Genomic DNA, 23541 nt, shown 5'->3' with positions numbered 1-23541 from the left:
CTCAGGGCGTGCTCTGCACTTCTTGGTTTTCCTTGGTGAACCGTGTCTGTGTTTGCTGTCTGTGTGTGTCTCTCTGTGTGGAGTTATTTATGCTTCCCCAGCACATATTTGCATCTCCTGTGGTTATGTTTACCAAGAGTAAATTCAAATACATGTCTTGTGGGGGGAAAGCGATAAATATGCACGTTGAAATGATGTGGAGCCTGGATGTCCCTGTGAGAGGCGGTGGCTGGGCTGGGGAGAAAGGGCTGCAGCAGATGCACTGGGGTCCAGAGGCAAGTCCTTGCTGCAGGGAGGGGAGTCACTGCTGGCCATTAAGCCTGCAGCAGGGCTCTGCCCTCCCTCCCGCTGTCCTCACAGTGAAGGGGGCTGGTGGTGCTTCTTGCTGAGGGTGAGGTGGAGGGTCCCCATCTCTGCACCCCATGGCTTGCAAGGCAGCAAGTGAGAGCCCTTGCAGTGTCCTGGCAAGGAGCAGTGGGAGAAAGGGCATGGAGGGGAGCTGGGTGGGACAGGGATAGGCAGCAATCGCCAACCCCCCTTCTCAGACCACTTCTGTTACAACTGAGAGTATGCACAGCAGGGGCTGTGCTGTGGGAGCTGAGCTGTAACAGTGCTGGTGCTGGGCATTGGCCAGGAGCCTTGGGTGGCAGTGCCCTGCTCTCCAGCTCGTTCACACTCAGAAATGCTGTGTGTGTCTGCAGCGGTGACAGCAGCAGGCTCCAGACCCTGCCAGCTGCTTCCAGACGCATCAGATGCTCATCCTCCTTTCCCCAAGATGCTCCCGATCTCCTGTTTCCTCCCCTCTACTCTGCCAGACTGACAATTGTCCCCTTTCTCTGTGCAGAGACTCAGTCACAAGTAGCCTGGGCTAATTTCTGCTTGCCTTCATAGGACTTCATCACTGCTGCATGTTTCTCACTGTGACTGGGAGCTGTTTTCCTCCCAGTTGCCCCCTTGCTCCAGCTGGGAGGTTGGGGACCAATATCCTTTCACTTCCCAGAGGTTCCCTTTCAAATTCTCAGGGTCCAGAATTCTCTGTGTCCCACAGCAGGATTTTTCTCTTCCCCTTCCCTGTTGCTGTGCCAACCAGCGCAGCTGCAGCGATGGCTGATATCCCAGCAACAGAACCACCATGTTTCTCCTTATCTGTGTGTGTGTGTGTGTGTGTGTGTGTGGTCATGTTTGCACAGGCGTGCACCCTGGGAAGGGTTTGTGTGTGTGCCCATGGAAGCAGGCAGTGCAGATAGGCACCAGGGAGTGCAGCAGTAGAGTTTGTTTGCAAGTGGGAGTATGCAAACTATGTGTGAGTATCTATGGAGCTGGTCCAGCCTTAGAAATGCGGGTGTGAGCCAAGAAATTGGAAAATGGATATTTACAGCTCTCCATATTGACTGGTACAGCAGCTGGGCTGCACGGTGCTCGGGAGATGAGGGTGATAAACTGAACAGAGTCCAGAGAGCTGGTAAGTTATAGATGTACTCAGGGTGATCCTGGGGAGGGAGAGACCTGTGCAGGTGTGTCTTCCCCACAAGTGCAGGGACAACAGTGCTAGGGAAGGGTGCCTGCAGAACACCTTAGTGTCAGTGTAGAGGCAGTCCTGGAGCCACATCCAAGGAGAGCTGGGTCTCTACCAAGTTATCTGTAGCTCTTTTCTGCCAGGTCTTACCACGATACTGTGAACAGGTCAGAGAGGGTGGTTCTCCAAAGCATTTTTTTTTTGTCCCTCCTTCCAGCAGCAGCTTTTGCTGCAAGCTTGGCTTTACTTGCACAACACACCCCAAATAATCCCAGGGAGTTTTACTATTTTCTTGTGCAGGCAGAGTCAGAGATTAAAGTTCCAATCTAAATAATCTAATTCCAGAGATAGTCCTTTTGCTCTCATCTCCAGTCCAGCTCCAGGGAGGCTCCCAAATAGCTCCACATGGCAGGGCAGAGCTGGTCTCCTCTGGAGGGGGCTGAGCCCTATAGTTCTGTGTGGGTCAGGAGCTGGCCCAGGCAATGGGGCTGGCTCACACTGACTTCTTAGATGTCTTGTTAGCCATGAGGTCTGCTTACGACCCACAGATCTCCATTGCTCTTTTTTGGGCATCCCTTTTTCCTGCAGTAAACAGCTAATAGCCAAAACAGAGTTTGTGAGTGATCAAAGCTGCAGCCCAGGCAGGACGGATTGAAGACAGTCATTTCAGCACAGCTGCCAGGGACGGGGAGAGATCAAAGGATTGAGAAGACAATGCTGAGCCTTTCACTTGTAGGTTACTGGTGTAAATCCAGCCTTCATCGAGGGGCTGATGGCTGAGTGGATTAGTAACAGGATACAGAGCCTTTGACATCTGGGGCACAAGCTGGCATCAAGTTGTTGGTGACTGCAAGTAATGATTCAGGGGCAGCAGTGTAGGACATCAGGGACAGGGCCCAGCACCAGCCTGGCACCCTCCACAGCAGCCACAGCCAGGCACCAAGGCTCCTCCCGTGCCCCGGTGAGTGAGGCCACTGCCCCTCCTCACTTGTGTCTGCTCAGTTAACCCCTCTTGCTACATGATGGGCTGCTGATTCTTGGGAAATAATCATCCAGGGTAGATATGAGAAGATGCTTTGGTGGGGGAGGCAGGGAGGTATTGTGATGCTCAGTGCCTTACCCTCTAAAAATGCTGAGTCCTTGGATGGAGGGGAAAGAGAGGGTTTGCCCTCTGCTCAGGGAGGGGAACTCTTCCTTTTCAGGGAAACTCTTTTCAAGGAAAAGCTGCTGATACTTTGATTTGAGATGTGCAAGGCACTGGGAATCCTCAACAGAGACCCCAGGTTTTGCACAGCCATGACAGCCCCTGGTGACACTCTGGTTAGCTCTCAGCTGCCCTTGTGTATCTGGGGCCAAAAAGCCCCTTCAGCTGAGGGACCCATCTTGGCCACACCTACGTGTTAGCTAGTAAAGCCCTTCATGTCTGAATTCCTGCTCATGGGCACCTTTAGTCTGGGCCAAACAGTTTGATGCTGGCTTTGTAATGAAAGGGGCTGCATGGCCCCTGTGCCCACAGAGTCTGTGAAGGTCACGCTGCGAACCTTGTGCTCCCCAGCACACTGAGAGGCACAGCAGGGTCTCAGCTGGGCTCTGCCCAGCCAACGTGCATGTGTAACCTCAGCCCCACCATCTCCTCAGCCTGCTGATGGTCCACACACCATCCCTCTCCTCACTTTGGCAGCTCACAGCAGTAACCTGGTGACACACAGGCTGTTTACATGCTTTGAAGTTAGGCTCCTGACCCAAGCACATCACAGTTTAAGCCAAGAAATCTTGAGAGCTTAGGGAAGATTGTCTGTAATCAGTACAAATGAGCTCTAACGAGGCCTCCCTCTGCTTTGCCAACTGGACAGTATTGTTCTGGCCGTGGCTGCTCACACTCCTTTGGTAAGTGAACTTGGGGGACACCCAACAGGGTACAGACACACAGGTATAAGGCAGATTAGTCTGGACATCGCCAGATGCTGCCAGGGCTGGGGTCTGTGACACTGAGATGATGTGCCAGGAGCACACGTGAGGTGGTATAATCTGGAGAGGTGCCAGCATGCACTTTCTCCACTGTTTTTCTGAACGTGGTTTCCAAAACCACCTTGCAGAAGCCCCTCTTCCCAGCAAAAGTGCTGGTGTAGGAACACAGCAGTGCCGTGTCTGCACCAACGCAGTTGTACCACCAGCCCAAGAGCTGATGTGACAGCAGAAAGGATGGATGTACTCTGGAGTCTGCTGTGAGCTGAGCAGAGCAGGTCAGGGAGTGGCGGGTGGGTGCTTACACCCCCCTCACCAACCTGACTGCACTTCTCCAAGGCTGTGTGCTGTTAAGAGACCCCGTGAGAGCGTTACAAAAGCAACAAGCCCATTTGACTCACAGTCTGCAGTGCTCAGTCTTTATTTCTGAAGGCAAATGCATTGTGGAAGACCCAAATTAATAAAACATCACTGGGGCTCAGGAGCAGCTGCTGCTAATGCAGTTGGGAGACCAAAGCACAGACACAAGGCCTGGCCGGTGTGTGAAGCTCTGGGGAACACCGGGGTCAGGCCGACGGGTGAGCAGGGCGGGTTACGTGCTCCCCCACACAGCCTGCTCAGCTCAATTCGGTCTCCATCTGCCCCAGCCCTCCCACGGCCCCGCCACGGTTGCCCAGAACCCCCCCGCCCCGCCCCCGGCGCTCTCCCGTAAAGCCGCGCACCGGGACGGCCGCCCCGTCCCCGCCCCTCCCGCTCTTCCAGCGGATTACCGTGGTGCCGAGCGCTGCAGATCACCCGGCGGCCTCGCTCCCTGCCGGGCCGGCCGGCAGCTGCCCCTTCCCACGCTCCGCGGCGGGGGCGAACGGGGGAACCGGCGCGTTCTGCTGCGGCAGAGACCCGGTACCGGGAGCTGCTCTTCAGGGTACGGCGCGCAGGGATCTGTCGGGGTGTAACGAGGGGCCGCCCCCGATGGCAGCGCAGCTCCCACTCCCCAACTCCAACTCCGCCCGCTGCCCGCGGGGCCCGCTCCGGGACCGGACCCGCTCCGGTCCTGCCGCGGCGCCGCTCGTTGCCCCGGCAACCCCCCGGCCTCCCGCTTCCCGCCGCCGTCCCACAGTGCTTTGCGTTCGGGCCGCGCTGGAGCTCCCTGATTGGAGGAGCGGAGGGGGCGGGGCTGTCCCCTCAGGCGCCCGGCGCTGACGAGCGCTCACAGGGCTGCGTTCCCGCTGTGGCGGCGCTGCCGGGAAGTCGCGTCCGCCTTCTCCACTCCGTCGGGGGCAGCCGGCTCTGCCCTCGCTCTCCTCCCCGAGCGAGCGGCACCGGCCCTGGGCACTCCAGGTTCGCGGGGACCGACTCCCCGCTCCGGGCCAGGTCGACTCCGCTCCCGCCGGACACGCCTCCCGCCGCAGCGCGCCGCCGTCCCCTCACCTCTCAACCAAGCCCGCTCCCGCCGACCATTGGCCCGGCGCGTTACGAATATGCAGATAGAGGCCCTCGGCCGCCCAATAGCAGGCGGGCGGGGGATTAATATTCGCCTTCCCGTGCGCGGATTGGCCGAGGCACGCTCCGCCCCGGCAGCGGGGTAGGCTGCCCCCTGGCGGCGGCAGGAAGGGGCGGGCGCGGCGCCGGGAGCCCGAGATGGTGGGCGCCGGGGCGCGCGGGGCGCCGCTGCTGCCGCCGCCTTTGCTGCTGCTGTTGCTGCTGCCGCCGCTGCTGCGGGGCGCGGCGGGCGGCCTCGCCGACAGCGTCGTCTGGGCCGTCAACGCGGGGGGCGATGCCCATGTGGACGTGAACGGCATCCACTTCCGCAAGGACCCGCTCGAGGGCCGCGTGGGCCGAGGTGAGGGCGGGGGGGGGGGACGGGACACGGACACGCCGGTGCCGCGCGGGCGTCCAGCCGTAGCGGTGTCCGTGGGGCTGCTCTCCGGGCCCGCCCGGCTCCGCGGCGGGGGGGAGGCGCGCCAGTGTCGGCGGGGGTCTGGGGCTCGCGTTCCCCCCCCCGCTCCCTGCCGGTCCCGTCCCGCCTCCCCCGGCCCCACCGCGAAGGGCCGGCGGCTTTTCCCCGCAGGGATGCCGCGGCCCCGGCGGGCTCGCGGGCGGGGGTCTCCTCTCCCTCGGCCTCCTGGGCCCGGCGTCGCGGAGGGGGCGGCCAGGGGACGGCGAGGGCCCGCGGGAAGCCGGCCCGGCCCCCCGCTCGGCAGTTGTCACCCGGCGGGACCGCGACCGCCCCCCGTCCTCCCGCCGGGCCCGGCTGGGGACTCCACGCCTCATCCCCGCGGCGGAGCGGGCCTGGGGCCCCCGGTGGCAGCAGGATGAGCCCCTGCGGGCTTCGGGGCCGGTGCTCCCGGCCTCGGGCTGCGGGGTTGTGTAATGCCGGAGGGGAAGCCGCTCCTCGCGGGCTGGAGCGGAATTTCGGCTGGGAAGGAGGCGGGAGCCGTCGGGCTGCCAGACCGGCCGCAGGCGGCTGCCTGGCTCCCCTTCTTCCATTTTCCACTGGAAGACCCCGGTTTCCACAGCGAGATCGGCCAGTTGGCAGCCCAGCCCGCAGTGCGCTCGGCGCAGCCGGAGTGCGGTGCAGGGCGATGCCCGCCACCAGCAGCGTGGCCCCGGCAGGGACCGACGTTTTCTGGCGGCCCCGGTGCGGGCGCCGGGCAGGAAGAAGGTGCAGCTGGCTGCTCGGCTCGGCTGAGCGGGCGAGCTCTGGTCCTGCCCGTGTTCAAGAGAGCAGGGCAGGGACAGAAGCAGAAGTAGAGGCAGATGCGATATGGCCAGCTGCTCGAACTACCGAATCAGTAAAGTCTCCTGGCTACCAGTAAGGACGGGATGGGCAACTTAATGTCTCGCTTGTGCTTGGCTACACCTTGTCCTGCTTCCCCCCCGAAACTCTTCGAGTTGCCTGAATTCTGCCTGTTTCCAGCAGTTGGTGCACCACAACTTGGTTGATCCAAAAACGTGTTGAAAAGTTAGCAGTGCTGAGCTGCTCCTGCTGCCCGGCGACAGACGTGGTGGAGAGCACAGAGGATGAGCGATCTGTTGACTTTTGTGTTTGACCTTCACTGTTTCCGTGTAGGATGGTGAGGATTGTCCCGTGCTGTGCAGCCATTGCTCGTGCCCTGAATAATGCCACCCTGCACGGAGAGCCCTTTAGGCTCAGCAGAGGCAGCAAAGGTCACATGTAAATACTAATGTGGTTTGTTAGGTGTTACTCACCCTGGTGTGTGTGTCTAGGGCACCAGCTCCCAAGGTGCACTGATTACTGTAGGTCAGCTTCCCTTCCCCAGACCTCTCACGTGTGACTCGAAAGAGAATGTCCTTGTGGGCACAAACAGGGGTGTGTTTTTTGAGTTGAGGAAAAAAAAAGGCATTTTCTCAAACACACCATGACATGCTCTTCCTTTGGGGAAAGCCTGCGGTGTCTCCTCTGAAGGCTGTTACAGTAATCCTGCTTCAGCCGGTGGTGCCAGGCACAGCAGAGGAGACTTTACCCCTTTGAGCACTCAGCTGCTTTTCCCTCAATGGCTTTTTATTGCACCATTGTTCGGTTTGCTCTGGACTCTCTGTGTTGATAGGCATGTAATGGCCACAGCAGAAATACGTGGCAGACTGGGAGGAAAGGACCTGGGGATAGTGTTTCTGAGCTGTACTGCCTCTGGGCAAATTAAAACCTTTTATTTATTTATTTATTTATTTATTTTTTCCCCCAGCCTCAGCTCAGATGCTGTGCCCTAAAGGACCAAATGTGCTGATGGCAATTACAGAATAGCCAGGTGCCAAACGTAGCTGAGTCGCAGCTTAATGCGTGCTGCTTGTCTCAGTGAGCTGCCTCTCAGCGCTGTGAAATCAAGCTCGCTGCCACAGCAATGTCAACAGACCTCTGGCAGCTCTTTCTCTCCAGTTGCCTTCTTGGCTGTTAAAGGATTTCCTTCCTGTGCAGGCTTTCCTCTAATAGGAGCTGCCTTCAGTGGAGTCCTTGGTCTGCTAGCACTATAATCTGTAGCTGGCCAGAAATATCTGTGTGGGAGGACAGGTTAAACTTTTCACCCTCTGTATTTCTGGTGATTAGAGCCTTCAGCCTTTCACCCAGGTTTCAGGGGTAAAGAGAAGCAGAAGATGGGTTGAGCAGCTGTATGTGAAACAGGAGACTAAGACCTGGCATTAATTTCTTCTCACTCCTTTGTATTGGCTCCATCTTTGGCACCGTGCACTGGGTTAGTAGTTCTGGCTTTGTCTTTGCCAATGCAGTGTCTGTTCCCATGGAAATGGGGGTGGAAGTGGCAAGTGTCAGCAGAGAACTTTGTCTGGATCAACTTCTCCTGACTGAAGTGCCACTGGGCAGGTGATGTCCACAGTCTTTCCCCCTGCCCCTGCGTTACTGGGAAGTTACTTGATTCAGAGGTCTCAAGACACGCATCAGTTTGCATTTGTACAGTAACCCTGGCACAATAAAATGTGAGCTGGCTTAAGACCTTTTGCAAGCTGCTCTAGAGGTGGTGAAATAGTGGGCAAGTTTTGAGATTTCTGTTGTTTTCTCAAGTATTGTCCCATTTGGGAATGTTGTTTGGACCTTTCTCAGGGGGCTGTCCCAGTGCCTGCAGATAGCACCCCTTTCAGCGGGCTGGCTGTGAGGACAGCAGCTGATGTGACCCTTGTGTATCTATCTTGGTTCCTTCTTCATGTCTTTGACCTGGCAGGTATTGTGTGGCTGTGGTGAGAAGAAAGGGCTTTGTAAGATGTCTGATGCTTTGCAGCCTTCTGCCATTCCCCAGGCTTTCACTTGGGTAGGGCGAGTTGCTAAAACCAAATGCAGTGTCTGTGAACTTCAAATCTGTTGAATGAGTGAGTCAGACCAGCCCTACACTGCCTGTTCTGGTTTTTATTTGGAGTTTGTAATTTGAAAATGTTGTAAAAAATATTTCAGAATATTCTAGGTGGTTTTTTCTCCTCTGAGGCAAGAGTCAATGGCCAAGTCCTTGTTTGTGAAACACTCTGAAAGGGTGGGAGTGAGTTTACTGTGTTTTGGACTGCAGCAGGTCACAACCTCCTTCTCTACAGCATCCAGGTTCTGGGGTTTTGGCTGCTTCTGCTCCAGTAGTGCCTCCTCCTGGTGAGAGCAAGGAGGGGAGACGGGTCTGACTAAGTGCCAAGTGCCACTCGGGGAGTTAAGCACTTCAGCAGTATATAAAGTGTCTCTTCCACGTGCCTCAGAAATTCACCCTCCCTCTCACTGTTTTGTGCTTGTAACCCAGCTTCTGACTATGGCATGAAGCTGCCCATCTTGCGGTCCAACGCGGAGGATCAGATCCTGTACCAGACCGAGCGTTACAACGAGGAAACCTTTGGCTATGAAGTTCCCATCAAAGAGGAGGGTGACTATGTGCTGGTGTTGAAGTTTGCAGAGGTCTATTTTGCACAGTCTCAACAGAAGGTAAGCAACAGCTGCTCGCTTGTCTCTTCCCTGTGAGTTCCTGGCTGAGACTAGGTTGCCTCTGCTGCTTTGCATGCTGGAGAAAGGAGTGAAGTGTAAGGCTCGAATGGTTTATAATTTCATTCCTGGAGCTCTCATGGGCTCTGAAACTTCAAGCTCTCTTCCACATTCCAGATACACAGTTGACCTGGAAAACTGCATGACAGAGTATTTAAACACATGCAACTAAACATAACTACTAGCACTGGAGTCTTATGATCTGTTTAGGCTGTGCTGGTTTTGAGAAGTGTTCTTTCCCTTTCCTGAGCACTTGTTCCTGACCTGACAGCATGCTTGTGCTGCAGGGAGCATGGCACCAATAGAATCAGGGGAGTGACTTGGGTTAATAACCCACTCAAAACATTTTCTGTGAATGTAATAAGTCTTGGTAGTGGTTCAAACTGACCCTGAAAGCACAGAGTTAAATTCAAGCCTCTTTGTTGCTCTTTAGAGAAGAACAATCCTTGCCCACTTTTGAAATCCTTCCTATACAGATGTGGATGCAGAAGCACAAAGAGCTTGAAGCCCTGCGATAAACTGGGACAGAAGTGGGGTGTGTGTTTTAGTCAGGCTTTCCTCTGACTCCATCAGCTTCTTTACAGCCCTGTTCCTTAAGCACTGTGCTGCTTTCCTGCCAGGGAAGTATTTCAGGGAACAGAACTGGTGGGGCTGGCTTACAGAATGGATGCAAAAAGCAGCCTCAGATTAAATCGAAGGGCTGAGGCATCTTTGGTTCCTCTTCCTTTATGTGGTTCTGCTGGGATTCCCCAGGTGCTGAGTGAAGTTTGAGTCATTACCCCTGAGGAGGACTTTCACTCTAGATTCACAGATGTGGTTAGCAGTTCAACATTTTATCTCCTTCAAACCCTGTGTCCTTCACCAGCATGTTTCCCCTTCTCTGCTGCAGGTGGTTAGTTAGAAACAGCTTAACTCCCTAGGGTGTGGTGTGCCACAGCCACCCCGGGGTGGTAGGAGCAGGTCCTCAGCCAGTAGGTGGGAAGTAAGTTGTGAAAGCGAAATAGGAACAAACCAGAAAAAAATTGTCCTGTCCTCAGTTCTGAACAGCAGGTGTAGGGGTTGTTTTAAAAGGAGGATGCAGATTTGAGGGTGTCTGAAAGCGGTGTTAAAGCATCTTTACCTGGCTGCTTTTGAGCTCTGAATCCCTCCCGTGGGAGTGGTGGGACAGTGTGTGCTGCAGTGCTTTCTGGTCCTGGGTGTGTAACAAGCAGAGACCTTTCCTGTTCTGTTCCCCTTTCAACTGTCATGTGCCTGGATCCATCCTGACACTCTGCCATTTCTCCCACCCTGAAGGTGTTTGATGTTCGCTTGAATGGCCACGTGGTGGTGAAGGACTTGGACATTTTTGACAGAGTTGGACACAGCACAGCTCATGATGAGATCATTCCCATGAGTATCAAGAAAGGGAAACTGAGTGTCCAAGGAGAGGTTTCCACGTTCACTGGGAAGCTCCACATTGAGTTTGTAAAGGTAATAAGCTTTTCTGGGCAGAGCTATGCTGGAGGAGGAGAGGTGGTGGTAGGTGGGGACAGTGTTTCTTGCCTCAAAGCCCCAGCACTGAGCTCCTTCTTTCCTTTCTCTAGGGCTACTATGACAATCCAAAAATCTGTGCCCTATACATCCTGCAAGGAACAGTGGAAGGTAAGCACAGTTTTTGGAGCCAGAAGGCTCTTCCCCCTTGGAGAACAGCCTGTTGCTTCTCAGACTATGAGATCATAGCTCTTGCTGACCCATCTCTGCCAAAACTGTTTCTCTCTGAGCTAGTTCCCACAGAGTGCAGTTGGAAAGTGAAATAGGTGTGTGGTGTCCTCCTACACCTCCAACCAGATAAAACCATGTCATTTTTGGAATAAGAAAAAAGAGTTTGGTCCAGGATTTCCTGCATGAGGGGTAGAGGAGAAGGGAATGCATCTGGTCAGTCTTACCTTACAGTTACAGATAAATTCCCTCTGGCCTTGGAAGTCAGTAGCAGCCCTGCAGACAAGTAATTTACAGAGATCTTTTAGCTAGCAGCTAAGTGTGTTTTACCTGGAGCTTTGTTTTGCCTTCTCAGCTCAAGTAAAAGGCTGTGTTTTTGTCCCAGATATCAATCCCTCTGGATAGCAGTGGGAAGTGCTAGTGAAGTCCTTGCTCTTTAAATCTGTGCTAGAGTTGGAGCCCCTCTAACTCCTGAACAGGGGAGGTTTAGGATCCCTCTCTGCCCATGGCATCAATTTGGTCAGGGATTGCCAAGTGCTCCTGAAGATTTGATATGTAACTTTGTGGCCAGGTGGCACCTTGCTGTGTATATGAGACTGGCAAATCAGGCCACAGAGGACTGGGGATGAGAGGTTAGGCTGTGCTGCTTTGGTAGGTCTGGGCTTGGGAGGTGGGTGATGTGATGTGGGACCATTTGTGGAAAGGCTTGTTCCTGTATCTGCTGGTCCTGCAGGCAGCAGGTGCTTGTTCTTGACTAGATCTCACCGAGCAGCTGCAGTGCCTGGCTGTATGCTGGGAGGATGCTTTTGTGCTGTTAACTTCTTGTGGATAACAGGTAGATGGTGTGGAGGGATGTGGTTTTCTATGCAGAGTGGGTCTTCAGAAGCTGTTGTGTCACAGGAAAGGAGTAGCAGTGTGAGCCTCTGTGAGGGACAGTGCTCCTGTTTCCTGGGGTGCTCTGGTCAGGCGGGTGTAGGGTGTCAGGTGCCCACGTTGGACCAGGGAAGGTGGAAGGGAGCGACTCGGGTGACTTCCCAGGTTACATCCTGACTCCTTGCGACCTTTTGGTTTGTCCAACAGATGTTCCAAAGCTGCAGCCACACCCAGGCCTGGAGAAAAAAGAGGAAGATGATGATGAAGATGAATATGACGATGGCTCCAGTGTTAAAAAACAGGCAAATAAGAACCGGGTTCAGTCAGGCCCACGCACACCAAACCCCTATGCCTCGGACAACAGCAGCCTCATGTTTCCTATACTGGTGGCCTTTGGTGTCTTCATTCCTACCCTCTTCTGCCTCTGCCGATTGTGAGAGCAAGCCCCACAGAGCATCAGCCCAGGGGCTGGGAGGGAAGGAGTTGGACCAAACACGGTTGCTTTCAATTTCTCCATATTGTTCATAATTTAAGGAAAGAAAAAAAAAAAAAAGAAAAAAAAAACAAAAAAAGATGATTCATTTGGAATGAATATCAGGTCCAGGTAAGAGGGAGCTTACCTTCCCCCTGCCAGCAAGCAGCGAGGCCCTTGCCTTCCCCTTCGCACCATGTGCAGCCTCCGATCCTCCCTGGGGCATCCAAGAGTAAACTGAGTCCTGGCTGTCTGTGTATTGGGCTGTTGAAAGCTGATGCTAGCAGTCCTGGGCCACGTCCCACACTGAGAGAAAGCCATGTGCTGCAAGATCTCTGCCTTTGCTGGGTGGAATACGGTTCCTTAAGCAGGGAAAGCAGGCTCTTAAAACCAGGCCTGGGTACACGTTTTGTCTGGGAGCACAGCAGTGGTGTGGTGCCGTTGGGTGACTAACAGCTACAGAGGCCAGAGCCTGGCTCAGCATCTCCCTGAACGTGTGCAACACGGTGTATGGTACTCTCCTGCATAAAGATACCAAGACTCCAGCTAGCCACTCAGCCTCTGTGGAGACATTCACCTCCTAAGAGTGCAAGCTGCGCCAGGAGCAGAGGGATTTATCTGGCCTGCTTTGCTGCACCAGCTGGGAGAGACTTTCCTAGTGTGACAACTGTAACGTTAGACCCATTGCAGAGGGACTCTGCAGCCTGCGAGAGGCTGACGTTCGCGTCTGATCAGATGCACTTGTTTTCTGTATTGATTATGGCTTTTGTTTCCTTTAACATCCTTTTCTTTTCAGAGGTTTCATTTCAAGCCCAGTTCCTCGTTTTGCCCTTTCTAGCAAGTGTCCTCTCCTCTGGAAGAAGCTGTGACCTAGAGAGGAGGTTCTGGGCTTGCTCCTTGGCCTTCCCGACGGTTAGCGCTCTGCCCCGTGGCTCTGAACAACCCGTGCTGTAGGACAGCTGTAGGAAGCCTTGTGGGTGCTTCCTGTGAGCTCTCATTTCCTGTCACAGGGACCAGGCCTGCCTGCAGTGGTGTTGGTTAGTGCCTGCAGTTAGCTCGGCCTTCTGTGTGAAGGGGCTGATGTCCAACATTTCAGTACTGTAGAGCAAGGTGGCTTGTTGCTCTCCAGAGATCTGGGAGCGTGTAGAACACTGGAGACAAGGTCACTGCTTCCCCCAGGGATGTTTCTGCAAGAGGCTTGTGTTGCCACACACAGAGCCTGTGCCAGCCTGACAGAGGCTGAGCAGAGCCAGAGCCCTCGCTGCGCCTGCTGATCCAGAGCTGCAGGGCCCTAAGGAGCTGCCTTCCCACAGTCTTGGCCTCTGACATGTTGAGTGCTTCTGGCTTGTGGGAGGGAGATGTTCTGTGTGCCAGGCAGGGTTGGGTCCTTGTGGGGCAGCTTTAATGTTGGTGAATTCTGGGTTCACAGAACACTTTACCTCATGGTATCTCTGTTGTTCTCTGAAGCGCTGTCCACTCAGAGCAGTGGCACTGAGTGATGTCCTCCTGGGCCTGAGTGTTCCTAGCAGTTCTTGGGCTTGATCCCCTGCAGTGGCTCAGCCTTTCGAGTAGGGTCATCATAATTCCCTAATTTCTGCAAGGGAAACCAGAGGAGCAGTCCTGCTGCTCTGCTGGGCCCAAGCAGCTGGAACCCTTGCTTCCTCCTAACCTCCAAGCTGTGATACGAGCTGCTGTCTAGCTCCAGGATGGGAGCTGAGGGAGGTGTCCAAGCACCTCTGCAGCTGTGGCACTGATCCTTGCCTTTCTGACCACATGTATTGTTGCTGTAGGCCTGGCCCTGATTCTGTGTCTGAGCTGAAAAGCAATCAGAAGGACCTTAAACACCTCCTCTGATTGCACAAGTGATAGCAGCCAGTTTGGGAGAAGCAAGAGGGTCCCTGCCACACCAGAAGGAAGAGACAGACTTTAGAGAAAGCAGATCTTACGAACAAACATGGAGTTGAAAAAGCAGTAAATTTGAAATTGTTTGCTTGATATTCTAGCTGCTGTTAAAATTCTAGTACTTCTGAAACTCTTCTAAAGTAGGAGCCCTGTTTTGTTTGATGACAGTGCCTGCAGAGATTCTCCAGTGGTTTTGGGACTGCTCTAACTGGAGCACAGAGATATTTAGATCTTTATCAGTTTTGAGAAGCATGAACTGCACCGATTTGTTAAGCAAAGAACCTGGGCTTGAAAGCAAGCTTCTCTGTAAGGAGCTGTTCTCCTCCAGGCCTTTTGCATTGCATTTTATTTGAGCATCCTTCAAGGAGAAGGAATCACTCAGGTTCTCGTGGCTCACCCAGTACTCTGTGCACCCTGCCTAGCAGGAGACAAGGGGTGTGCATTGGTACAGCTGTGCAAAAGTCAGAGACAGTTCTAGGATAGTGTAGGGAGGGCACCCATTTGGTGCCATCATCTACCCTAAGGCAAGGCTGGGCAGGGTGTGATCTCTGGTGTTCCAGTTGCTCAGTTCAAATGGATGTCTTATTTGAATAAGAATAGGGAGGAGGAATAGCTCATCCTTCATGGCTTCAATTTAGTTGTTTTGGCTCTGGTTTTAGGCATTTTTGTCACTCCAAGGGTGGTGTCTGGGTGGTTGGGGGTTCCTGACCCTGTTATGGTGCTACGAGCAGTTTCTTTGTTGGTCCATCCCTTCCTGACAGGTTTACCTCTGAAGGAGCCCTCAAACCAAGCACACAGCTACACAGGAGGGTAGTAGGGGATAACCAGTCAGCACCTCACTGGGAGTGGCACAGTTGGGCTGGCTCCCCATCCCACCTCTGGCTGTGGCACCTGCAGGCCAGACAGATGGGTATAACGAGGTACCTGGTCCTCACTAGGGAAAGAAGTTTGGGTTGGCTGTAGCGTTCCAGCACAGGGGGTCACAGACAAACCTGTTTGTGCTGCTCTGCCTCCAGCCAGCAGCAGGTGATGAGACGTGTGTCCCTGTGCAGCAGTGTGGGGAGCTGGGTCAGAACAGACCCTGCCTTGATTCCTGAAGCAGTTGTGTAGAGAGGGGCAGAGAAGGCAATTTTATAAAGCTTCCACTTAATAAAGGGGAGATGACACTGTTGATCGTGTTTTGGGCCTGGACCGACCTCAGGGGAGTGGTTCCAAAGCCGGTTTTAATTACCCCCTCATCAGCCCCTCCTTGTGGACGTTTAAGCCAGGCCATCTCCCTTTCTGTGTGTGTGACTGAAACAGCAGCTCTGACCCTTCTGAGTGTCCCAGGTGGCAGCAGAAAGCCAAATGAATTCCTTTCTCTTTTTGGTGCCTTTGTCTCAGGCTTTGAATAAAAGTCTATTTGAAGAAGCTTCTTTTTATTTTTCTTTTTCCTTCTAAGGAGCTTCTGAGTTGCTTTTTCTTTTTCCCCAAGGGACAGGCATTCCCTGCCCTTGTGATCAGCTGGGGGTTGTCTCACTGTCCCTGGATGCCAGCTCCGGAGGTCACAGCTGAAGCAGAGAACTGTAAGTGAGTATCTTTGCTTCCAGCCCTTGAGGTCAATGGAAAAACAGCCTAGGAGGGATAGAAGAACTGGAAGAGCTCCTTCAGGTCTGATCTGCCCCAGAAATCTCCTGAAGGCAGGATGGAGAACTTCCAGACAGTCTGGAGCCTGCGTGTCTGTGCAGTTCAGAGCTGAGTGAGTCATGGCTAGGTCCTGGGAGTCGTATGATGCTCGCAGCTTGTGGGTACAGAGCGTGGCTTGGGGGGTCCTGTCCCCTGAGCTCACTCACCAAAGGCTTGCCCCACACCATTTGGGTCTGAGCAGGCCCAGGCCTGTGCTTTGTCCTTTGGTCTTTGTTTAAATTGAAATGGGATTGCAAGAGCCAGGGAAATGTCTTGATAGGGGAAGCCTGGTCTGAAGAGGCCTGTCTTTGATGGAAAACAGCAGGAGGAGGGAGAGGACCAGCACAGCAGCTTCAGCCCTTGATGTGAGACAGATTCTGAGCAGCTATGAAGCACCAAGCGTTTCAAGCTCTGGTGCTCAGATGTGGGAGAGATCTGTCTGCTTCTTGCACTTATGTGGCAGGGAGGGAAATATCCTTGCTGAGAATCCAAGGGAAACGGGAGCTGGGCCAGCACTGAGCTAATTTACCTACTGGCGCTTCTGCATGTCCACAACAAATGCCAAAGTCTAATACAACCCAAGGATGCTTTTTTTAACGTCGGCCTGGTTCCACCAGTCTGTCTTCACTGGCTAGTCCCAAATCGCTCAGAGAGGTATCCTCAGTGGCACAAACAGCACCAGGCTGGGGCTGTGAGGGCTCAGAGACGTGATGACACAAATAGGCTTTCTGTGCTCCACCCCTGCTTTGCATCCTGCCCAGTGGGGCTGGGCCCCGTGCATTTCACCTTGGATCCCAATGGATTGCTCCAGGAGTAGAGTAGCATTTCACCTTGGATCCTAATGGATTGCTCCAGGAGTTAGAGTAGCAACCGCCTTGAAATGGTGCTGGGCCGGATGGGAGGGGTGAAGGCAGGTCCATGTCTTCCGGGACTCTGGCTCGTTCAGAGTTTATTGCTGTATATTAAATACTATTTTTGGAGATTGGGGGGAAGATGTGGGAGGGGGAGGGATGTGGCAGTGCTGTCCCCAGGCTGATAGGTGGGATGCTACTGCAGGTTATTGATAGGTTTTGATTTTATTTTTTTCCCAAAAAGTGCTTTATTTAAAAAAAAAAATTAAAATAATAAAACAGAAGTGCTTTCATTCCTCCTTGGAACAGTGCTGGCTCATTAGGAGATGTGAATAATCTTTTGCAAGCATCAGAGGTCTCTGCTAAAGAGTTTGTGTGATGGAGAATTCAAGGCAAGGGGCAGAGTACAGCTTGAACCAGTTTAACTGGGGAGAGTGTGAATCTAGGAAACGCAGGATCTCTGCCCTGGAGACGCTCCCAGCCACGTGTAGTGGGGATGTGCCTGCCTGTGCTTCTGCAGCCATTCTGTCACACTAACAGCTCCTGAGCTAGAGTGCTGGTGCTGTCTGGAAACTTGCAAGTAGGGGCTTGCCCGTATTTGTGGTTTCTCCAGGGGCTTTGTGTGTTCGGGGCTTTCCTGCTCAAGGAGCAGCCAGGCTGGTAAAGGAGCCCCGGGCACTGTGAGAGCGGAGGCAGGATTTGTGCTTCGTGCCAGCAGGCAGCAGCCAGCACTGCGAGATGCTGGGCAGGTGACAGTGATGTTTGGGCCCTGACATGGTAGCAGCTGTTAGCACTGGCAAAGGGTCCTGCTCTGCCCCGTGGTTCCCAGCCGTGCGTGGGAAGCCGTTGGCGTTAAGGATGTGGCACAAACTACTGCAGGTCTAAGTTGCCTGTAAAGGCTAAAAAGTGTGGGGAGAGATCCCCATCGGTTGTTGTCACCCGAATAAGGTGTTTTTAAGGAGGATTTTTTTATTTTACTGTCCATTGCTTTGTGTTATAACAACTTGCAGTGACATTTTTTTAGTTGGTTTTGCAGCAAGCTTGGGCCCTGGGTGAAAAGCACAGATGTCTATTTCTGAGTGCATGGGCTTTGCAGGGACTAGTCTGGGGGGAAAGGCAGCTGTGGGGGTGGGTGATTTTATTTTTGGTACATGGTAGCGGTTTTATTTTTTAATTTCCCCAGGATGTTTGGTTGAGGGAATGTCCTGAAATCTACTGTCTGGAAGTTTTAACCAGCAGTGTGTTAAAGGAAAATAAACAGAATTATATTGTCACTTGGATGAGGTTGGTCCCTCTTTTCTAGCGGTGGGGATGGGAGAGCCCCCTCTGCTTTACGGCTCGTGGCGTGGGAGGCTGAGACTGCACTGCGGAAGGGACTGCCGGCTGCTGCCGAGATGCAGTTTAGCATCCCACCACTGCTGCAGCCCAGAGCCTCTTCCTGCCGCTGCCTGCCTCTGGTACTGCTCCGGTATCCTCTTGCCAGTTGTTTTGGGCAATTAAGTACAAGTTGAATGGTACAACATCCTCTTAAAAGTGCTGATGTGGGCCCTGTTGCTTCCTGCTCAGATCAGGAACACCAGAGATGTAATCTACCTTCTGGGGTTTTGCAAGATTTCGGCTTGAAACTGTGTCAGAGGTGGTCAAAGAGGCTGAAGCTGGAGCAGAGGCAAAGTGACACCTTCCCCTTGTAGATGCCTGCTCTTAGAGGATGAGGGACCTTGGCCCTGTGTAGAGCAGCTGCTCTTCCAAACAGCCCCGGGCTGCTCTGCCCTTCTAGGGCCCAGGATGGAGGGACCAAACCCAGCGCAGTGAGGAGGACTTTGGGAGCACTGGCACAGGCAGGCTTGGTGGTAGCAAGTCCATGCTGCTCACAGGCAGCAGCAGCAAATACTGCTAACCAGTGCTCTAAATCTCTTTCCAGTCATCTTGAGGGTGTTGAGTGCTGGCTGGAGTCTGAAAAGAGAACAAAGATGTTTCCTCTTCTTACCCAGTTCCCTGATGGGCTGGAGGTGACTCTTAGCAGTTTTTAAGTCTGCCTGGAGGTTGGTGGGCTGCCTCTCTTTTGGGGAGAAATGCATGCCCTCCTTGGTGTGATGGGCACCTCCCCAGTCCCTCCTGCCTGGCTCCAGCGACTCATGGGATGTCTGCTGCTGTCCCTCTATCGTGTGTGCTCATGGGTTTGGGGGGGCAAGGGTGGCAATGCTGTGGCTGGGAGGCTGGCTGACCTGGGGAGAGCCTGGCAGGGTGCTGACCCTCCTTGGGTCATGGGGTCCTGTCCTGGCCCTGATCTGGGTCCCAGCTCCCTGAGGACAGCAGCTGGGGTGTCCCCCAGGCCCATAGTGGGCTCTGTGCTCCATTGCATCCCCATGCTGTCACCATGCCAGCTTGCAGCTGCTCCCCAAGCAGTGCCTGCCAGTGTTCCCTAAAAAGACCTGGGCTGTCTGGGGGACACGTACTCTGTAAGTACCCGCTGCAGCCTGAGATCCAGACTGTGATTTAATTAGGGGGAGACCCAGGGGGGCCCCCTGTGCAGCGAGGGGTTATCTCCTGCCTGCCCGGGTGCTGCAGCAGGAGCGGGGTGCGGGCCGACGGCGAGAGGGGTGCTGCTCGGGTGGGGGGTTCTTTGCGTTTCGTGCCTCTTACCACGGGTGGCTGCCGGCTCTCCTGCCCCCCGGCAGGGCGGGGGTGCCGGGTGCCGGGGCTGTGCGAGCGGAGGGTCGCCCCCCCCCGCCCCCCGCCCCGTCTCCCGGGTCCCCCCTCCGGCCAGGCGCGCGGCAGGTTCTGCTCAGCTTCGGGACCCTCCCCCGTTGCCAGGCAGCGCGCGCGCCCTCTGACCCGCGCGGCGCCGCCCCTCGCTCCCATAGCTACCGCGGGAGGCGGCGGCCATCTTGGCGGCGGCGGGGCGATGAGCGGCTCGAAGGCGAGGGCGGCGGCGGCGGCGGGGCCGGAGAAGAAGCCGCCGCCAGGGACCGGGGGGCCGCTCAGCCGCCTGAGGGGACGGCGCGGCTCGGCCGACGCGGCGCCGCGGCCGCCGTGGACCGAATCCGAGCTGCTGGCTCTGGAGACCGTCCGGCCCGAGCACGTCCTGGGGCTGTGCCGGGTGACGGAGAGTGAGTGCGGGGCGGGGAACGCGGGCGCCGAGCCCGGAGAGGGGAGGGGGCGCCTCGGGCCGGCCGGGACCGCGGGGGACACCGCGCCGCTCCGTTAATCCCGTCTCGGCCGGCGTCGCGGAGCCGGGCTGGTCCGTGCCCCCGGGGCGGAGGGGCGGGCGGCGGGGGCGCCGGAGCTTGAGCCGGCCGGATGGGTGCTGCCAGCCGGTGCGCCGGCCTTGGAAGCGGCTGAGCAGCGCCGTGTCCTCCCCCCCGTCAGCGCGCTCAGTAACTCACAGAAAGTTTGGGGCGTGGGGATTTCAGTTCCGTTTATTTTCTTCTTCCTCTGCGCTGCTGAGCTCTGCCTTTCCGTCCCGATCCCTTAGCCCTGACCCTGCCTTGCTCTGTACCTGGCACCTAGCGTGCCTTTGTTCCCCTGGCCTCAGCTTTGTTCCGCTTTCCTGAAGCTTCTGCCAAGCACCTTGCAGTATGTATTTTAACGGGCTGGGCCTGACTAGAGAAGAAATTCCTTCGGTAGTTGCTCAGAGATCTTTTGAAATGCTACTGTGTGTTTTCTCTCTCCTCTAGATTATTTATGCAAACCTGAGGACAACATTTACAACATTGACTTCACCAGGTTTAAGATCCGGGACCTGGAAACTGGAACAGTTCTGTTTGAAATTGCAAAGCCATCAGCTTCAGGTACAGCACGCTCACGTTGCGGGCAGGCTAGGGAGGCTCACAGGCCTGAGGAGTCACCATGCAGGAACCATGCAAACCAAGCTGAAAGGTCCTTCCGTATGTCCTGGTGACTGAATTCCTCTCCTTTAAGCACAGGACTCAGTTTCCTGCTGCTGAGAAACTTGTCATAAAGCTGTGACTGTTGTGAGATGGGGGATTGCTATCAGCTACGGATCTCATTTGCTGGCTGTGGTACAGAGTTGCTTTCATGTGCTTTGGCAATTGCAAGGGGGGATATCCTGTGAGATTGAGGGTAGCTGTGGCTCTGGAGCCAGCAAGGTTGCTCCAGCTATCACAGTAGATCTTTTCTTTATTACTTAGTGCCATTATCAGTCTCAGACCAGTCACTAAACACCTGTACATTCAGTGCCAGAGTAACAGTCAGCTTGTCCTAACACACCTGCTAGTCAGTATTCCCTTATGTGTCCACTATTAGCAGAATAACTCTGAGCTGATGCACTTTCTAGAGCAAGATGACGAGGATGAGGATGACAGCAGTGAACTGGACGCTAGTGCAGGCCGCTTTGTTCGTTACCAGTTCACTCCAGCATTTCTCCGTCTTCGGACTGTTGGTGCAACGTGAGTATGAGTTCACAGAAGGGAGAAGCAGATGTTTACAAAGTGTCACTTGATGGTTTATAACAAAACGGAGTCAAACACTAATGAGAATGCATCTTATGTTATAAATACTAAAGTCTCTCTCACTTTCTGGAGCGATCTGTTGGATTCTTGTGTAGTCCAAGGCTCTGTTCTTCACAATAGGAAGAGAGGTACGTTGTTTCAGCTGTTTTTTCCTACTTTTTCCGTACAGGGTGGAATTCACAGTGGGAGAAAAACCAGTGTCAAACTTCCGAATGATTGAAAGACATTACTTCCGAGATCGCTTGCTGAAGAACTTTGACTTTGATTTTGGCTTCTGCATCCCCAGTAGCAGGAACACATGTGAACATATCTATGAATTCCCTCAGCTCTCAGAAGACCTTAGTAAGTATCTCCTTTCCTGCACTGAGTTGTGATTTTTTTGTGTGTGTGCATATGCCTATCTTCTCTCCTTCTCAACTTGTGAATTAAATTGTGACTGAGATGGAGGGGACAGGAACAAATAGATAGAGATTCCTAGTTTAAGCTGTGTGGAAGCTTGACTGAACTACAGATTTGTGCTGCAAGTTCTCCTTTGAAAATTAAAGCCTTGGACAACCTGTCAAGTCACAGGGTGCAAGGACTGATCCGAGTCACAGAGCTGACATGCTTGGAGCCTAATAGAATAGCCCAGAAGATAACAAAACCCAGGAAAAGGATTGAGTTGGTAGCCACGTGTCTGTTTTCAACACTTGCTTGTTAGGGCTTGAGCCTCTTGCTGTGGAACAGGACAGGCTCTTCTCTGAGAGGTGTATTTCTGAGCCTACCAAGATCTCTGCAAATACACATTGCGCAGGATATGTTTGACCTCAGGGAGTGGATAGTGCAGGAGCACATGGGCCCTTCTGTGGCTGCCAAGGTGCAGGAGGTGTGCAGGGTTTGTGTACATGTGGGGAGTGCCACCCCTTTTGCATCTGCGGGTTGCTGCCTCTCTGCGTGGGACGTGGCGGCTGCTCTGCTCTCGTGCTGGCTCCGACTGGTTCTGAGGTGCCGTGTGAGTTTACTCCATCCCTCTGTGTTCCATTTTGACAGCACTTGTGAACGGGAAGGGGCAGGCCAGAGCTTTGAAGTGTGCTCAGCAGAGCGGTGGGCTTCTCTTGCTTGGGCAGGGCAGAGCATCAGCCTGGGCAGTCCCACAGAGCAGCAAGAGCCCCTTCGACTCGTGGCGTTGTGCTGTCCAGCAGCGTGTGTCAGGCTTTTGAGTGTAATGGAGCTTTCTCTTTCACAGTCCGTCTGATGGTGGAAAACCCATACGAGACCCGCTCAGACAGCTTTTACTTTGTGGACAACAAGCTGATTATGCACAACAAGGCCGACTATGCTTACAACGGAGGACAGTAATCAGCCTGTGTCTGCTGGATGCTCTGATGCCCTCAATCATTCCAGCTGTCTGGGAGTGGACTGGAGTTGCTGCCTCGTGCAAGAAGGCTTCTTGCCAAACCTTTTCTCCTTGCATGAGGCTGAAACCATGAAGCAAAGACTGCAGCTCATGGGACTAAAGGAAGTCTCCCTGCAACACTTCGCTATCCGATACTCAGCATATCCTGCCTCTCGTTCTCTAATTTCTGGTTACCTTCTGGTACCTTGGTTAGGTCATGGATCAGAGACACTATCAGAAAATTATTGCTGTTACAGTCTTTATAGTTAGACTGCACTTTTAGTGCTTCTAATGTTTCACCCTTTGGGTGACTGCTCTCTTTCAAGAGGTCAGATTATTTGGGCAAGCTATTTCTTAGCAGGAAAAATTTCTCCCTTCAAGTAGCCAGTGATGCCTGAAGAGCAGATCTCTTCTTCAGCCAGATAGATCATCTCTTTAGCTCGCTGTGGGTTAGTTTGTAGCATGGCTGTGATTGCTTTTTAGAGTGCATCTCAGTATTCTCCAGTGAGAAAGATAAGAGACTAATTTAGCTTCTGAGCAGTGCAGGAATCTTCCTTCTGCCTCCAGGGGCCAGCTCTGCCCCTGAGAACAGTTTAATCTGTGCTTTGCCAGAGATTTTACTACAGGTATGAGCTGGGGGGTGGGGGGGAAAGAGTTTTATCCAAGTTGGTCATTGGGTCAGTCTAACAGAATTTCTGTTTGAGCTCTTGTGAGCAAATAATTGAATTTTGGAGCTCAGGGGTCAACCTTAGAGCTGAAGTTAATCTTGGTATATTTACCATTCCTCCTGCTTCCCTTTGTGTAGGAATTTAGGCTCTTGCTACAGAATGTATTGCTTTTTAGATTGACAGCCCATTGTCAGTCTAGCCAGGGTGGAGGGGAGGTGTCAGTCTAGTGAGGAAAAAGGGAGAATGTGGAAAGTGACTTGAAAAGCGTGTAGGAAGCAGAGCTTCCTGGGCTTCAGTCTCTGTACTTCTAACCTGAGTGATCTGTCAGAGGTGCTGGAAGGACACACAGCAGTGTTAACCAGCTTGTCTGCTTTCTTTCAGTTGAGATAGTAGTAGTTAAAAGCTTCCCAGGTCAAATCACTCTTGTGTTATGGAGTGAGATTCTTAACACAGTGAGAATTGACATGGTTCTCTTTTCAAATGAGTTCCCATCGTGGCTTTGCCTACTTAGCTGCTTTTTTATGTCTTAGGAAGTTCTTCTGCCAGTTACTGCTGGACCAGAGGGTGTATTTCATGGCTACATCTGGGATCTGGAGATAGGA

The 23541-nt window shown here is 53.8% G+C and overlaps 2 protein-coding genes across 2 annotated transcripts; both read left to right on the top strand.

Moving 5' to 3' along the window:
* The first annotated feature begins 5108 nt into the window (after positions 1-5108).
* On the top strand, positions 5109-12785 carry MLEC (malectin). The gene is made up of 5 exons (XM_084272201.1): positions 5109-5321; positions 8728-8906; positions 10257-10433; positions 10547-10604; positions 11742-12785. The coding sequence occupies exons 1-5, from the start codon at positions 5120-5122 to the stop codon at positions 11969-11971; spliced, it is 846 nt and encodes a 281-aa protein (XP_084128327.1). The 5' UTR covers positions 5109-5119; the 3' UTR covers positions 11972-12785.
* A 6544-nt stretch (positions 12786-19329) lies between these two features.
* On the top strand, positions 19330-22399 carry UNC119B (unc-119 lipid binding chaperone B; the record flags this gene model as incomplete). The annotated part of the gene is made up of 5 exons (XM_084272025.1): positions 19330-19534; positions 20102-20215; positions 20722-20833; positions 21066-21238; positions 22122-22399. 5 exons carry the CDS (start codon positions 19330-19332, stop codon positions 22232-22234), a joined length of 717 nt encoding a protein of 238 aa, XP_084128151.1. The 3' UTR covers positions 22235-22399.
* Between the last annotated feature and the right edge of the window lie 1142 nt (positions 22400-23541).

This window comes from Gallinula chloropus (genome assembly GCF_964237585.1).
Source record: "Gallinula chloropus genome assembly, chromosome: 17".
Lineage (NCBI taxonomy): Eukaryota > Metazoa > Chordata > Aves > Gruiformes > Rallidae > Gallinula > Gallinula chloropus.
This window is presented reverse-complemented; position numbering and strand designations above follow the sequence as displayed.

Bases quoted from the DNA above. Each gene is read 5' to 3' on its own strand.
- MLEC (XM_084272201.1), top strand. From the start codon at position 5,120: ATGGTGGGCGCCGGGGCGCGCGGGGCGCCGCTGCTGCCGCCGCCTTTG. The intron at 8,907-10,256 runs GTAAGCAACAGC...CCCACCCTGAAG, and splicing joins TTGCACAGTCTCAACAGAAG to GTGTTTGATGTTCGCTTGAA. The intron at 10,605-11,741 runs GTAAGCACAGTT...TTTGTCCAACAG, and splicing joins CCTGCAAGGAACAGTGGAAG to ATGTTCCAAAGCTGCAGCCA.